The 19,259-nt window shown below is 29.1% G+C and overlaps 1 protein-coding gene across 6 annotated transcripts in view; it reads right to left on the bottom strand.

The window, feature by feature from the left end:
- LOC132941836 (potassium voltage-gated channel protein Shaw-like) overlaps positions 1 to 19,259 on the bottom strand; it is a 221,284-nt gene that overhangs the window by 45,229 nt on the left and 156,796 nt on the right. For 3 of the 6 annotated variants that reach the window (XM_061010035.1, XM_061010034.1, XM_061010036.1), the window contains 3 exons: positions 17,798 to 18,033; positions 17,590 to 17,722; positions 16,589 to 16,777 (listed from right to left, as the gene is read on the bottom strand). In XM_061010035.1, coding sequence (XP_060866018.1) covers positions 16,589 to 16,777; positions 17,590 to 17,722; positions 17,798 to 17,991 — 516 coding nt within the window. In that variant the 5' untranslated portion in view covers positions 17,992 to 18,033. Of the gene's footprint in view, positions 1 to 16,588; positions 16,778 to 17,589; positions 17,723 to 17,797; positions 18,034 to 19,259 lie in introns of those variants that run through there. The other 3 variants (XM_061010037.1, XM_061010038.1, XM_061010039.1) reach the window with 3 other exon arrangements.

The raw sequence follows: 19,259 nt of genomic DNA, 5'->3' as shown, positions 1-19,259 counted from the left end.
AATTATACATAAATAACAACCATAGTTTTATTAGTTTTAATATATTTTTAACGTGTAAGAAATATTATTATTATGATAATAATGTAATAATTATTCATAATGTTAGTTGAATTCCTTAGAAGTCTGGGATTTCAAAATATTATCCTGAGGCTTACAACAATAAGTTTTCTCCCTTGAACCGTCCTGCAATTGCGTCACTGTATAATGTATAATACAATAATAAAACGAAAGTGTATAAATAAAATAATACGTAAAAAATATGTAATACTATAACCTATAAAGCATGTTTCTACGAAAACCGAAATTCTGTTTTTTAGACTACCGAGAAAAGTTTGCCTAATTATGTCTGTAAAAACTATGTTTCCCAACTAATACGAGTCATGACGTGTTTTTATACTTACCATCGTATGACCAATTATACTGTACACGAGAGTTTTTACTAGAAATAAGGCACATAATTAAAATACAATATTGTTTCGTCACTGTACGAACTCAAAAAATTACGTTCTAGGTAGTCCAACTAAAATAATTATTTAAAGTCCACAAAAAGAGACTGTTACCGGACAAAGGGTTGCACATACACGGCATAGTACAATGTTACGATTAAGTGTACAACTAAAACAAATTTTTAATTATGAAAAATACGATGTATCGTCGTGTATTTTTTCAGCCAAAATTTTTTTTAGTTTAATCATGCAGTTTTAAAACAACAAAAACAACAACCCTATTGTGTTGTTCTCGTAGTCGTCTATTCCAGGAGGAAATAAATCATTTAGATATTTTACATAACGTTCAATTACTATCCGAATATATTAACGTGTATTATACTGCATTAATAATACTGCAATAAAGTTTCGACAGCAAAAAAAAAAAAAATAAACGTAGTATTTTATTATACACGCAACCCCGTAAATATTTAAACACATAAAAAATAAAAATATTAAATTATTTAAATAATATGGCACACTAATTCAGAATAAAAAAAATTTACATTATTCAGTTTTGCAAATTCTTTTTCGTTTTTTTTTTTTTTTTGTATACCTAACTCATCGATGTTTTTACTATGTTATATTTTATAACAAGATTATTTTAATATTATAAAATTTGAGTACCGACTAAATAACATAAACTTACGACGTATAATATAATATAAAACAAATTATTTCATATAAATAAATATATTTATATTATGTTATAATATTGATTGGTATTGTGTTTTCGTAAAAAAATGGTTATTGTCCCGGCTAATAATGTTTATACAGTGAACAAGTATGACTATTGTAAATGGTTTTAAATAACTATGATTAAAGTAAATTAAATCATTTTTAAAAAAACGGAGATACGAGTATATAAACAAAATATGACATTATAATTATATCGTCAATATTACATAATTAATAATAACATAATTATATCGTAATGCATTACTATATTTGTGCATTGTCTCTTGGGAAACTCAAAGTAGATTGTCTCCGTGTGCCTTTTAAATTTACGTTGGTTTTAAGCGTAATAATATAAATAAATGATGACAACTTTATCCTATAGATTTTTAACAACTCAAGTTACCCTCTCAATCGCGGACTATATTATTATTTAACAAATAAAAAGTATACATTTTTTCTTAAATGTTTCTTAAAAACAATTATTATTATATTATTTTTACAAAATGAAAATATTAAATAACTACAGCAGCAGCTGTATTGTATAATGTACTTTTAATGTTACATGAATGTTCCAGTAATGTATTAGAAATTGATTTTTCTATAGCAAACAATCAAAAACGAATTTTATTTTCAAACACCCATATATGATCAAACGTCAAACATTACAAATACACTATTTATACCTACGTATTATTAACTTTGAATGATTTACAATATAACATTATAATGAATTTATAATGACTTATGTTACTTTAATATATCGACATAATTTATAGACTATATTTTCCGCTACTCAAATTTATATTAAAATTTGACAGGTTTACATAACTTAAAATATATATAATTTTTTTGCCATATTATGCATTATAATTTATAAGGTTTATCTAAAAGAATAGCTGGACAACTTAGGTCAAAGTTTTGAAAAATACTATGGCGTAATGATTACATAATAATAATATAGTCCACCGTCTACTATTGTTGAAATAGATAGTGTATTACTTATCATTTTTTTAAAGTCAACAAGCTAAGTTCAATTATTTAGCAGACTATTTTAACATAATTGATGATATCTATAATTCAAAGACTTAGCTACAAAATTATATCACAAATTTTAGGTTAGGTTATCGTATTTTTTTTTTTATAGATTTTTTTTACACTGAGTTTGACGGAGTGTTTTTGTTCGGATATATTTTACAAAATGGTTCTATGAACAATTATAATGCTTATATTCAATTATAAATAATAATAACTTACAATAATAAATAACAATCATATATCTTATTTTATAAATAATATAATAATATGATGTATCTATATTATGTTTCATAACGCGATGCCTACTAATTTTCATATTTTACGTTTTCCCCGTTTTCACGGGTTTTTTATATTTGTTTGGATGTTTCACTAATGGAGGTTAAGATTGCACTTCTACGAGCAATTATTAGGTAATTCTGTCGTTTACTCGTTCCTGGTAACGTTTTTCCGAGAATGTATCACTTGTTGTCAACATAATCAATTCTATTCTCATACAAGTCATGGTCGATGGTAATACCAGGAGTGGTAATAGTCAGGTTTTTTCCACTTACAGACAAGAGTTTAAACATTTTTTTTTTCAAATATGAATAAACGAAATATATCTCCATAATACTTACAATAGTTATAACTCCACGCATCTGTTAGTTGATTCCGATTATCCACGTGTAGTATACTAGTATTATACTTGTTTTGGTATATTCAAAAACAATTGAATGCAGCGGAAAAATAGTGCATTATAATGATTAATATAGGAACCTACCACCTACCTATATTCACATTTATTTTATTTTTTTTATTCATTATTAAGGTTTTAACCTTGTTAGCCTACTATGTATAGTGTATATAGCAATAGCTAATAATATTATACTTTACACCTTTATTTTTTACTTACAACTATAACTTTTGCCAGATGTGATTTTTGAAGAAAAACAATAATTTGTGAATAATATTTTGTAGGTTTTCGTATTTTTCTTTTTATAAATTTCCAAATGTAAACATGAAGTATACGTATAATTATTTTAATTTTAAATATTCGTTAACTCTAATCAGGAAAAGTCATATTTTTTAAATCATTTTGTGAGGGTGGCTTAAATCGAAACCGGGAACGGTACTTGGCCATCCCGTCAAAGTATCCATAGTAACGTCAAACAGCATATTATTATATATAATAACATCAGCATATGGACTAAAATAATCTTCATTTACCAGACACCCACGGTCAATGGTTAATAAAATAATCGTAATTGATAATATATTATAGTACTACTCTGAATTCTAAAGTTATCTCAATTTCAATACCTACCATTCTATAAACTTAATTTAAGTAGTTGGAAACAAAATTAATTGTTATCTTTATAAAGTTATAATTTTTTATTCTTATAAATTTATCATTTGTTATCACTTATTACACACTTTAATAGATTTTGTATTGGGAATTTCTAACCAAGTGTGAAAAATGTTTGTATTATTTCTCCTTTAAAATTAGTGAAAATTATCCTGTTGAATCTCGATTATATGTCGCTTACAATATTTTGTGAATAATAATATCAAACACCTATTATTATAATTAATTACATGTTTTTTAATGCGTATAATTTAAGTGTAAAGTTGTCACGTGGCGATGGCACTTACTTAGAGAATGGTTCAGTAAGTCATCATTAAAATATTATTATTCGTATTAATACTTCAATAGCAATAATTAATAAATTATGTTATTTTACTAATAATATTACAGTTATACACACATTATAGACTTAATATTGAATTCCTAAATGCTGCGGTGAACGATTTTCGTTACGTTGTCTCGAGTGTACCTAATTCAATTGAAATTCAATCGGGAATATCCAAATTATCGTACTCAGTTTTTAGTCCACCCTTATACACACTTAAGTAATATAATATGTTTATTATTGATGTACACAGGTTAGGATTATGTTATAATAAACCCGGAAATTTTTAAGAAAATACAATTAATTTAGAAGTATTTCATAGACAAATGTAAAACAGAATGTTGTTAAACGTAAAATAAATACACATATATATTTTTTATAAATATGAATGTATAAGTTTGTATGGAGTCTATAGACTTTGAAACTACTGAACCAATTGGCACCACATTTTGCACGCATATTTCTTGAGATTAGGGCTCGAGGAGTTTTATTTTTTGGTTTCCTTAAACCCCTATACCCACTATGAATGATTGAAAATAGAATAATTTGTTGGTTTATATAATATAGAGTTGCAATTGGTTATAGAAATACGATTGAAAAAATAAAAAATGTTATAGGTGTTATGGAATTTTTAGAAAATAATATTTTATTAATTGTTCGTTATTTAAATGTAAAACAAAAAGCAATGTGTGTATATTATGTTTGTAACTTATAGACTCAAAAACTACTCGACCAAATTTGACGAGAGATTCTTTTCGGATATTTTTTTTTTTAGAGATATCAGGAAAATATAGTGAGTAGTTTCAACCACGTTTGAAAATATACCAAGTGCTATATCTAAATCTAATCCGCCAAAGGCGGATTGCCCATCTCGGTCGAATTAGTTCACAAAGCGAGGTACACCGATGCAGATTTTCCCATGAACTGGGGTACACTAACCTTAAACCTTAAACCTTAAACCGATATATAACGATATAGCGCCATTTTATGTTTCTTCATTTTTCCCGGGTGTATTCGGAGCGCTAGTATTCAAATAAAATAATCACCCTTTTCACTGTTTAATATAAGCACGACATAATACACTCATAACATCTGGGTTTTGGACTAGATCGTGTTTATCAAGTCGTGGACTTTAATAAGTAATTAATTTCGTTATGAATTTGTCGTGTATGCGCGGTCAATTTTAGAAAACTTAAAACCTTTTTCCGTATAAAACGCTTCTCGAATTCTGACTAGAGTAAATATCTAAAAAATAAATATCTGTATTATAAATAAGTACCCATGTGTTTATGTGTGTGTGTGTGTGTGTATTTGGTTAGCAAAATGGATAAGTGCATCATCGAAAAAAAGTGATGAAAAATTAGGTTATTTTTAACGCTGCGTTATTTTATTACGAGCATAAAAACGAACCGCAATTAATAAATGGCACGTAGGCGTGTTGTAGTCCAACTGTGTTTTGGTCTTTAGATAGGACTGTGCACGCCGGGTTATTTACCAAATTCAAACCATTAAATATGTCAGTTTTATCTAAACATTAATTTGTTTTTCAAACGTTTCAAGGGTCTACGCCTTTGTATTGTTGTAAATTTGTAGTATTTACGAACGAACAGATCGCAAAAGTAAACCGTTAAGTATATTATGATATATTATATTATATTATGTTAACATTTCAAAATTAAAACGGTCATCATTGATGGCGATTTCGACGTCGGCTTTACGTTAAAATATTTGGTTGGGTACTAAATTAATAAAATATTATTATAACTCTGTTTTCACTTTTATTTTATATTGTGTAAAGTAATTAAATTCCGAAGAAAAAATCGATTTACAGCTACAATTATAACAGAACGAATAAGATTATACCTAATGCAAAAATAATTTGATTTATTTGGGTTATTTTTTTCTAAGGCGTATTCGTATAAAACTTATTATACCGGATGGAGAAAACAATTATTTATGATCGCTATACGAGTTTCCCGTTACCGTTAACAATATTATACACATTAAAAATATATACCATCGGTAATACAATACTTGCTGCCTTAAAATGTATTCGAATTACTTTATATCACTCGATCTATAGCGTCTATAGTACATCCGATGGCTAGGAATACGTATTATAATGTATTCACACTTATTTTATTTATTAGTTATGAATTGGATATTACTATTTACTATTATGATATTCTAGACAAAATAAAATAAATATTTTTAAAAAAGTTTTAGATCAAAACGCCAATCTGTTTTATTGTTAGTTGTTTAGATTATGGCACATACATGTTACGACTTACGTGTGCCAAACATCTACTTCTTTATTTTTTATTATTATTGGAAATAAAATTTACAATCAGTATACACAAACATTGCAATAAGTAAATATGATAACATTTTACCAAATTCGATAACGTGATAGAAGAGTATTCGTATAGACATTACATCCAATATTATTATAGACTCATATGAATGATAGGTTAGATAATAGTATAATAGATTTTTTTAAATTTGATGGACTTTTCGATAGTAAGTATATATCAATGGAGTTCGTTTAAAGGAAAGCAGAGGGTTGACTTTTTTGTTTGTGAAATAATTCTTTGTCATTCTGTACGAGAATTGAGATCTGGTGGATGATATTACTGGGTCTATTTACCATTACGAGAGACCATAAGTTTGTCTATGAGAGTAGTGGTTGGTAGAGAGATTAAAGGTTTAATAGTTGCTTGGGAATTTATAAGAAAGAACGGCATTTTCATGGGATTTCGGGAGGTTGTAGGAGAGTTGACTTGATGTGGGAAGCAGTTGGTCTGCTTGGTCTCTACTACAAAAGCGAACATTTGATAGGTAAATCAGCAGGTTTTTACAACTATCTATTTGAAGTGTGGGGATTTTCACAGTGAACACATTTAGACGGGTGATTACAGTAAGATTTTATATGGCCGAAACCTTGACACCACAGACATTGAATTGACTGGTTATTTTCTTGGGGCTCTTCAATTTTTATTTGTGAGTAGTAAAGTTGGTTGATATTAAAGGCGTCTTTATTATTGATAGAATAACGGCTCTAGATAAACGGAAATAGCTATGTAGTTTTTTTTAGTATTATGCTGGAGACCATTATCAGGCATATTATTATGTCCATTAGATGAGTATAATTTATTTTTATTCGCACAATCTTTGCAATAGACCAAACACGGCGTTCTGACTATGCAATTTAGCTACATCACTGAAGTGGATTTGTTTTATTGTATCTAATTCGTTATAATAAATTATTGTTAAACTATATCAAAGTATGAAATTATCATAGTGGATAACTAAGTGAATGCAAATAATATTTACATTTTAGATTACATTAAGAATATTACATTTTCACTTATTAAAATATATTATACTGAATTTAAAACTATCAGTTTTATTTTTTGTTGTAAGTATATTGTACTCGTATTTCTTGTAAAACATGTTTGTTGACACTATTAACTAAATAAATTGTAAAAAAAATTATTTTCATTGTTTTTTTTTTTTTTTGTAAAAATGTATTTTAATTTTGATATTTGTTTACTATCACTTCGCTTGATCTATTATTTTAAAGTGTATACTTCATAACGTTTTTCCTGTCGAATTTCCTTATCTGCTTTTAGCTTTATTTGTTGATGTTTTTTTTATTCATTATTACAATTAATATTTTACTGTGCATTGAAATTCACATGTTATGTTCAGGTATAAAAAATATATTTTGCTGCTAAATGTGTATGTACGTTTAGGTACATAATATTACAATAATCATAATTGTGTTTTTATTTAACAACACGCCTCCACTTTTACAATATAAAATGTTTATTATGTTCTAGAATCTAGACGGTAATGTATAATATAATGCTTATTAAATACGTAGGTACTAAAATATTAAATATGTAATATTTTGGTTAGGTATACAAATCCACATGGACATTATACATAGGTACGCGTAATAATAATGTAATATAACTTTAATGACAAAACCCATTTTGTAAAAAAAGAAATACTATTTTACTGTAATGTAAAATAAGAACTTACATAAAGCCGTCAACGTTACATAATTTATTAGTGATTAAGTTATATTTTATCATATTATATATTATTATTATTTCGATATAAAACATTTCGTGGAACGATTATTCTAGTACATTATATATGTTTTTTAATTACGTAATAACTATTATTGTTCAGTCGACCATGTTGTGTGTCACGTTGAAATTTGTAAACGCGTAAGTCTTTCTACTGAGATTGGAAAAAAAAAAGTAAAAGAAAATAGGTCGAGAATAATTTAATGTACCGATGATTTTTCAAGACCAAATGCATAAGCAATGTATTGTTTCAACCAACCCTGCTATAATATATGTACCGTCCTACCTCAACTGAATTATTCATATCACCAAATGATTAAACACAAATCAAAAACAGGTGAGAAGACGACTATCGTGCCGATTTAAAAACAAAATTTTACTGTGGTGGTGTTTTTTATGCATTTTTTTTTTACACATCTCTGAATGCATAATGTCTCATTTGCGTGAAACACATAGTACCGAATCTTTCATTACTCTAATGCACTCGTAATCAATCCTGTTAAAATTTGGGCCTCTAATAAAAATTAAACAAATATTAATGTAAATCATCCCTAAATTAATGACATTTTTCCTTGAGCATAATTATTGTATAAAACTTTCTCTTACACATACCTATATATATATTATATATAGTCCTGATTTTGAATTGTCAAATCGTCCAGGTACACCTTTCAACAATTGAACCCCGGTTTTTACAAGTTCTAAAATTGTTTCTAATATGTCTCATGAAAGCTGCAAGGTACTAATACCCTAAAGTAGTTTTTCGTTAAAATATTTTGCACATTTTAATGTTAATAATGTCTTAAAGTGGTGAATCGATTTTTCTAGTAATTTGTGCTTTTGAGAACCCTAAAATGTTTATTATATGTAACTATATTTTATTATTTTGTACTCATTCAGGACATGGTTCTGATTGAAATGAAGGATGTCTCTCTTTACTGTCTCTTGATTTTGTACTTTTTATATTTTTATCTAATGCCTGTTTAATGTTATAATATTATGGTCCTTAGGTTATAATACATAAATCTTCATAATCATACGTATATTTTAATTTGTTTATAACTATTGACGTGAAAATTGTAAGCATTATGTCGTTTGTTTTTTCCGTTATTTTTAATAAAACTATACCTACATAATATATATTTTATTTATAAGGAAAACACGACGGTTTATAATATTTTTTTAAAAATTATTTTAAGGTAAGTATATTAATGTGTAATTGAAAGATACAAATACATTATTTTAAATTGTATACCTACTAATTTATAATAATTAACGTTTTTATTCAAAATACCGTTATTATTATAAACAGCATCCACTCAAATATTGTAGACTGATAAATAGTTTAGTTTTAAAGTTTTAACTTTTAAACATAGCCAGACCAATTGTTCAAGTCATCACCGGACAGTTGTGACTAGTTGAAATACTGTTAAAACGTGTAATTTATCATGGCGTGTGTGTGATTTATGTATGTGTGTGTGCGTGTGTGTGGGTGTGGGTGGGTGTGTGTGTTTGCGTGTTAGTATACGAACAAAGTTATGTTGACCAGATAAAACGTCTACGCGGCCGCCCGAGTGAAAGGATACGATATTATTATTATTATTATATTATGCCCACCACAAACTTTTCATTTGCGTTTCGGACCTGAAATTAATTCTGGGACGCGCGACGACCTAGAGAATGTCAGAAAGTCACGTTTTTCACAAAAGCGACGACATTTTAATAAAATTATTATATAACTATGTTTTTTGTATGCACGGAGTCTTGCAAAGAAATAACTTTTAAAAAAACACGAGAATTTATATTTTTTAGTCTTAAATCAAACATTTAAGTTTTTTGCTTAGTTTTGCTTACACTTGTAGTTTATTATTTCTTTTCAACGAAACTGTGCTCTCAAGCACAGTGATTGGGTTGTCATGAACATTATTATTATTATGATTACTATCAGCACATACTTAATTAAAGATTTTTTTATATGAATTATATTTTAAAAAGTTTTCAAAATTATAATTTAAATAAATAAAATAGTAAAAACAAGACATATTTAAAACAATTAAAGGAGATTAAAAAATATAAATCTAAAAAAAAAAAAAGAAGCATGCTACTAATTATTGAGAAATCATCTATATAATTTTTGGTAAAGTGCATTAAAAAAAATACTAAAAATAATTTAAAATGTTTGTAACGTTTACTGTATATTTATGTTTCAATGGCAATAAACAAAGCATTCCGCAAAATCAGTAACAAAAATAAAAGTTGTATTCAACCCATGAACATATCTATGTCAAAAATAAAATATGTTTTTATTGTGATTTCCGTTTGTATGATAATTATAAACAATAAATAAACCGTTACCCAAAAACATATTATAATTATGTTAGTTGAAAACTTTAAGACTCTGGTTTATTTAAACATGTTTACGGAAATATTGTAGACGTTTAACAGTAGTTATTAATATTTGAATAACAAAAAACGATGAAGTCAAAGGTTCGACTTACGAGGCTTACTTTGAAGTTACAGTAAAAACATAACCAACATAACTGTTCAGGGTATCTCAAGATCTGCTTAAGAGGATGTCAGCGCACTGTTTGTTTTGTCTCTCTGGCCCACGTGCAACATAGAAAAAAGACACATTCTCGCAGAAATCATTTTTTCTATGTTTTTAAGTTATCTTAGAGTAAAATCACCCATCACAAAAAAGATAGAGAATAATATTTTTGAGGGAATGACATATCTATTTTATATGTTATTGTTACTTGACTTTGTATTCGACTTTCAAAATAAACAAAAAAATGTTGTACATTTAAAATTATGTTTAAATAGTTTTGAGACAATATTTAGGCAAATCGATATGTCATTCCTTCAAAAATATTATTTTCCATATTTTTTGTAATGGGTGATTATACTCTAAGATTACTTAAAAACATAGAAAAAATGATTCTGCGTAAATGCGTTTTGTCTACGTTGCACGTGGGCCAGAGAGAGAAAACAAACAGTGCGCTGACATCCTCTTAAACAAAAACATACTAAAACAATACTCATTGCGGTTACGTGCATTAAAATGCGTCAAAAGAAAATCAATCATTCAAAATATTATCGATTATACGGCCATTAAACACCTGCAGTCGCCATCAGCTGTGGTTTTAATTTTATTGAACGGCTGTCACACAGCTTAGTTGTAAATGTATTAAATGATTTACGTGCAACTATATATTTTTATAAAGTAACACTATAGGATGCAGTTTACGCTGTAAATTTTAACGGATTGGTTTCACTAATTTGACAGTAAGTTGAATAAAACACCTCTGACATTTACCATGTTTTATGCTTTTAAATATTTTTTTTTTTTACCTTATGACACTGTCAAATTTAGTTCCATATAAAATATAAATTTATTGCAGAGTAATATTTTAAGAGGTTGACTAATACACTTTTACCTAATTTGTTGCTCCGTCTTACAGCCGCATAAGCTGGTAAATTTACGTTCGAAAATATATTTTATAAAATATGAAAAAATTGTTGTTTACTATTCTTTCTCGCATATAAATTATCAGGAATCTTAAAGATGAAAAAAATATACAAAATGTTACGAAACGCTATTATCTCATTAGCTCCTTTCAAAACATAATTTAATTTAAATAAGCTAATTATTATTACTTTATGAGTATGTTTAACTATAATATTTTATTTTTACTCGTTATAAGAAACCAATGTGTAAACATCAAGACATTTTGGTTCTTTAAATTATCTTAAAAATTTTTTTTTTTATTGGGTAACCCGCGGCAACATAGACCATCGGGGGAGGCACTGTAGGTTTTGAAATTGGGTAGGTTGGTACACGTGTGTGTTGTGTTTTGGCAGAATTTCTAATTGGGCACCTATAGGTTTCTTCCTTGCCCCGGGGGGGGGGGGGGGGGATGGCGGCACTTGTTCTCCGGACACCATGACTTTCCCGAAGAAAAATGCCGCCCGCGGCCGAGGTATCGAACTCGGGTCGGCTGCGTCGTAGCCGACGCTTTAGTCCGCTCGGCCACTCCATCCCCCTATCTTAAAATTTACTAATACGTCAAGTAGCCTTATTACAATAATACCTAATAAATACATAACTGAATCGATTATCCTCGTCACACGGTTACAATGTAAAAAGCGCATGGAAAGGACTTTTTTAGGGAAAGGGATGTTTTATTTTATATTTAATTATAACATATTGGGGGGTTGGGTGGGTTGGGTGGGGGTTACACACTCTTTATTGTAGTCGTCGTCAATCTTCATATTAATAATATGTAATATAAAATAGAATCATATATAACAACATATTTTGTAGAAATCTAAATCATATTATAGTACATAATATATATTTTGTGTAACTATGGCCAATTGGGGGAGGGTCAAAACCCAAAACACCCCCTGGTTACGTCACTGCCTTTTCCTTGTATACGTCATAAAAAAAAAAAACTACCAACACTAATATCACGTCCAGGTACATGTGACATATTATGTGAGGCAAAGGTCCATAGGGTCCATCTATTCTATTTTGTGTGTTATGTCCTCTCAAGCCAACAATAATATGTTTAGCTGGATCATTCTTTTTTTGTATGAAATATACGAAAATATTTTTGTATAAAATATCTATATAAATCAATGACATTTTTGAAAAAATAAAATAACACTCCAATAGGTATAGATGACAAAAGTAATAAATAATATTAATGACATTTTTTTTCATCTCTTAGTATTCCTTATTCATTATTATTATTGTTATTATTATTTTTTTTTTTTAAACCGTCATTGAAATTGAAATGCATAATTCATTTCTTTACAAACACAAATTTATTGTGTAAATGAGTTGACAAAAGGATATTCAAAGTTTATTATTTCAAGAATAAAAACAACACACACACACACACACACACACACACACACACATTAAAACTTTTATTTCATAAAATTTACTGTACTAAATTAGATTTTTTTAGAAACGGTTCTTACTTGACAGCCAAAAAAAGAAATTTAATTAATTTTTATTTCGATAGCTTGGTTTGTATAAATGTATAATGTGTAATTGCCTTATAATTCTTTGAAAGTAGTCAGTTCAGTATTGGTTATAGAATATAGATAGTAGCTGTCGATATTTATTTATTTTTTATTATAAAGTAGGTACGGGATTAACCCTTTTGAAAATAATATAAACACTACACATATTATTTATAATGGATATTTACAACGATTATGACGTACATGTATTGATAGCAGTAGATTCCGAAGATACGCAGGGTCCACTTGAGTACTTGACACTGGTAATTATACGTATAATAGGTTCGTTTTGAAGGTATAGTTAGCGGTGACAAAAGAAACGTAAAATGGAGCAACATACATATATATTATTTGCAGTGCATATAATGTGAATATTGTGAGTTTTGTACCGGCCGCCGTGCCCGACAAGAAAATACCGATTGAAACATACTTACGTACAAAATCCTTGACAGATTACCTTATAAAAGCGACGTGTGTGACCTCATAATGTGCATATTAAGGATGATTAACTGCCTACATTATATAAGCCTCGCAGCCCCCAAGTATTTGGGGCTTACGCCGAGTCAATTCCAGACCGTTGTTCACTGTTCAAATATAATACCTACTTAAATATTATATAATCGGTGTTATTGTATATTATAATGGGTATCAGCTGAGCGCAGGTCTGAGTTAAATTTGTGTATCGCGTACCTAATCTGCCCTATACCGTTGACTATATATTATAATAATATGTTTATCGTTTGCGTTTGCGTTTCATTATAATAATATTCCGCCGGCCATTTCGACACGTTCGCGGTATAATAATAATAATAACCATAATAATAATAATTATTATTACTATTCAGACAGTAATCACTGCACGCGGCATCCGCCCATACGAACCGGAAGTCACTTTTGCCGTGTACATTATGGATCGATTAATAATAATATTAAACCATTATAGTATTATTATTATGATTATTATACAATACTGCTCATCGGAGGGCGGCGCCGACGCCAACTGCGTATACCCTACACGAAAACGTACCTATATAATATACGTGTTGTATTAATGGGTAGTGGGGACATGGGCCCGGACTTTTACACCGCAAGCATTATTTACGCATCCGCGGATCTCCTGCAGGACCACGGTGAGCTGTCGATTTATTAACGGCTAACGAGACAACCCTCGAATAAAATATTATTTCGGCGAGCTTATATTTATTATATACGTATTAATCGAACACGCCCACGGGGCTAATGGGTTTTCACATAGTCGCCGACTCTACCGGTCTGGCTCTTGAGGTGATTTCAGATCGTGCGGAAAGCAAAATATATAAATAATATTATTATTATTATGTTTCCACTGTCCCAATCCCGCCGCGATCTGGTATCCTAAAGGTATGTTTGATAATAATATTGTGTGCTGTCGCAATGCGTATGATATTCGCAATTATCATGTTTGCCTTGTATGTTAGTTTTGTACTTTAATCGTATACCTAATTTAATTTCAATGTGTTAAGTCGGTAAATAAAATAGTTTGTGGAAAGATAAAAGGCACACACGGTAAATATTTTACGCTTATAATATTTTACTTTGCGCGTGTGATCGCCGATGTATGAATGGGAACAATATAATATATGCAGATCATATTATATAATAGCGAGTCAATAAATATCTCTAAATCGATTCAAATTGTGTTATAGAAGTTCTATGCAACAAATATACTTCCATCAATTATTTGGTGAGAAACCCTATCGCCAAAGTTTACACACACACACACACACACGCATTATAATAGTATATGAGCATATACAGGACAAATTTATTTTCCACGTGACTCTAATGTTATTCACGTGTAATATCGCACAAAGAATTATTTATGTTTCTCGTTCCACGCGAACACTGTTCGTACGGACATACAACAACGACTGATACATAATATATCAACATACATACTTATACCATTCGTTCGGATGTTATTAATTCAACGGTCGATCGCGCATATCCTATACATAGTCATACCTACACACATTTATGTGTTGTATGCCTAATATAGTATCTGATAAGAGCCATATTTCTAAGAGCCAATCGAGGCTTAGGTTTTTTTTTTTCAAATGTATAATGTTTGCAAACTATATCGTAGAATTTTTCATACTTTACCTATTATACCTATTATACAGAATGTATGAATTTAAAGTTTTAAACCGTGTATCACCTATATTTGTGAGCAAGAGTGGTCGTATTAAACTAATAATATCTTCCAGTATAATTATTTTTAACAATTTAACCACATAATTATAAATTATATTTTAAGATTCAACATTCCACCATAATTTAGTCGTAACTATATTATAATAAGCCACGTTACTAAAATTGTTAAAAAAAAAAGTAAGCATTCGTTATTCTATATCAAATTTGACAAAATGTAATGTATTTTTAGTAAATAATAACAAAGAAGTAATAGGTAATCTAACAGCTTATAATTAAGTACATTATTATTTAATCAAAATATTTTATACACCCGATACTGTACCTAGTTTTTTTTTGTTTTGCAAAAGTTCTAATCTAATCTATTCTAATCTAAATTTTATCTGAGACCTGAGTAGGTAACAAAATGTTATTATTGAAGATTATTAGGTATACAACTTTATTAGGTATCAGACAATTTGCGTGTCAGTGTGTGGTTTCTTAGTTCTCAAATATTGTAGGTAGGTATGGTAGGTACCATACATTATAATAGATTTTATGATAAAATATACTCTGTAATTTAAATATATAAGTAATATCATATTATATTGAGATACGGGGGCCACATATAACCTTAACACGTAGACCACCAAGGTGGGTTCTTAATTTAGGTACTTATTTTTCCAATGAGACTTAAATTTGAGCACCAAAAATTATAAAAAAGTGAGACTAATAATTTACTATTATTTCACGTGCATTTTATACTACTGCCTGTTTAATAATAATTAGTTAGTTAATTATTTTTCATGTAATAAATTGTATAATAGTATAGCAAATTAATATTATCATGCACGCGTTGAAATAATGATAAAGTATTATATCAATTGTTTTTAATCAATCTATTTGTTTTTAAATTCTTTACATTGTAAGAGTCATTATAATTATAATTTTAAATTGTTTGATGTGTATATTTAAATTTAAATATATTGCTTTAAACTGGTTTTATGAAATAATTAATAAATGAGCATGTTATGATTTGCTATTGATGATATAAATAAAAAAAAACATTAAGATCCAATTTTGCATCATATTTTAGGTCTCAATAGGTAACAGAAATAAATATATTATTTAATGGATTTCATAAGGCCACAAGATTAATTTTGGGATTTTAATCTTAATTAATTAAAAATTATTATTAATAGCATAAGTAAGCCGTTTAAAACATATGTGAACAGTTAAATTATTTGAAGAATGTATTTTAAAACTTTGTTCAGTAAACCACCAAAAGAAACCCTTGGTAATGAAGACCAAGGAGATCCAGTTTTGGATCTCATGGTGGTCAACGCGTTCGTTACGCTATGATATATATACAGACTACAAGCGTGATGAGAATATTTATAATATTTGTAAACGTCCTTACCACACTTACCTTGGCCGATAACGACGAATGCGGTTCGTTGAAGAGCGCCCATAGTTTTGGCTTGGTCCTCTGCCAAAGGTTCAGTGTTCCAGCCAAGTATTCTTCCTCGTAACCAAACATTCTGGCAACTTCCTCCTCGTTTGGTTTCTCGGAGTCGATATCCAGCTTGTCGAGAATGGCGAGGGTCGCCTGGAATCGCGTCAAAGGTTCGTTTTAGTAAAATAAAAATAAAAAAAAAAACACTCGCAACAGAATTAATGTTAATATAACTGGTATATAGGCACTCAAAAACATTAACGAAAGAATGAAAAAAAGTTCGTATTATATCGAGTTCGGTTGTTGAATTTTTCGAAGTGGTATCCCACTCGGTGCGTCGTAATGGATCCTTTTCTCTTATATAAAAGGGTGACACACTCTCGCGTTACCCCATCGCTATTCGCTCACCGAGTTTCACTCACTCGCACGTGCGTGCTGTTTTGTGTGTCATTAATCAGCCGCGGAAAACCGGAACTTACTATCCATCAACCCTATCACTTGCTCTTATAAGTACATTTTTTTTTCCGCAAACTTGTCTTTGCACAGACGCGTACAACTTTCAGAACTTTGTGTATCGAAAACATTTTCCGGATATGCAAATATAACTTAGGTACGTCGCGTCGTACAGTAATGGGTTTAATCTGATCACATGGCGAGTGTGTAATAAATACAACCGCAAGGAGTCTAATGAATTGTCAGACCACAAAACGACGTCGCTGTGTCCACAATAATGAATTACGTGTAAAATGTATCACGATAAGATATTATAATGATGTTAAAATAAATAAATATCCTTAAAACGGCCAAAATTAAAAATGTTAGTGACGTTTTATTGGAATGTTACCTACTTTTCACCCATTTCAGTCATAATGAAATATCATAGTATTTCGATACGCCCATATTATAATGTATACAAATTACAAACATTATAATATATATAGACATTGTTTTTTGGTTGAAGTTACCTGTGTGTCTCTGTGAATGCTGTAAGTGGACCAGCAACAGGGCTCTACCTGATTCGAGTCCAGTCCCCAAAACTCCAGCTCGTCCTCGAAAAGCGGTCCACAAACGTTTGTCGGGTAATGTAGTTTGCCCGTCCTGGAACAAAATCACAAGCAACAAACAATCAATATCAACAGTGATGTCAACTAGGGCGTTGTTAAGACGTTTTACCTATAGTAATTGAGTACTTGGGCAAACACGCCTGGATGCCTATCAAAAAAATACTCGTTGAGCACAGGATCGTAATTGGCTAAAGCTTCGGTGAGTCTGCTAAGCCTCGTAGCTGGTATTTTCTTCAGTGTGGCTTTGTAGGTCTCGTAACGGATACCACCGACGTTTAGTATGATCCTGTTCTCACCATCCATGTCAACTGTGACCTTGGTCGTCACGCATCGTTAGATCGTGAACTGTAATTTTTAAATAAATGTTTGTGTTTTAATGAAGTGTTAACACAAAAATTTCTGTTTAAACCATTAAACATAAAATGACAAAAGTTATTTATGACGAACATAAAATGTGAATGTAATAGTTATTAAATGTAAACAATTAGTATAAGATCGTAGACAAATTCACTGCAACAATAATACTGGTATGGGTAAAATTTAGATAAATCAATTACATATTCAACTTTACACGTAAAAGTCAATTTAAACGAATTTCATTATAATATTATTATATAGGCTATATATTGTTGTACATTTAGGACTTGAATATCCTTGTTTATAATCCACTAAATTATATATTAGTGCATGGTCACGAATTTTGTTAGTTAAGTTATGGGATTATTTCATACGCCAGGCCTACATTATACACGATGCACAACCCTTAATACAAATTAATATTGTAGTAATAGTCAATAATTAAATTAGGTGCAGTTTAATCAAAACAGTTTTCAATTAATAAAATATAAACTTTTTAGTTTTAACTTAAAAGACTTAATAAATTAAGCAAATAACTACTATACTAATGATTTTATATTTATTTATAATAGCTCTAGTAGTAGATATTCATTGTATAAAATTAAGTACAATGAAATATCTAAAGATTGATTTATTCAGCGTAATTTACTAATTTTAGATTCTGAGTGAAACGATGAATGTATTGATTTTACAATGATGTGTGTTTTTTTTTTTATTTTTTTTTTATTTTTTTATTTTTGTGTCTGTGTACACGATAAGTAGTCGAAATAATGCTTCGATTTTCGACTTCAGTATCTTGTTCGATGGGAAAGTGAATATCGTTTGTGCATTGGGGAGGTCAAAATTTTAATTTCCCAGTAGTTTTCAAAAGCGATGTGAAAAACAAAAGAAAAATTAAGGAAAAACGGGAATTTTTACGCAAAATCGATTTTTAACAAAATCGATTTTGGTTATTGGTGTAACTCTAAAACAAATGACCGTAGATGCATGAAATTTTCACTGGTTGTTTATATTAGCATTTTCTATACACCATAAAATTTTCCAAATATTTTGACTCTTTTTGAGCTGTTTACAGCCATTGTCAGTTTTCAATTTTTTTAGTTTTTTTTTCTATAAATATCAATAAAATTTTATCTATTGAGTAAAAAAGCTTGAAAATTTAATAGAAGGCTCCTAGTTTATTGTTTCAAAGGCAGATGAAAAAAATTAAAAAT

Source organism: Metopolophium dirhodum, chromosome 3 (genome assembly GCF_019925205.1).
Source record: "Metopolophium dirhodum isolate CAU chromosome 3, ASM1992520v1, whole genome shotgun sequence".
In the NCBI taxonomy this organism is placed as follows: Eukaryota; Metazoa; Arthropoda; class Insecta; order Hemiptera; family Aphididae; genus Metopolophium; species Metopolophium dirhodum.
Note: the sequence above shows the minus strand (reverse complement) of the source record. Positions and strands in the feature narration are given on the sequence as shown.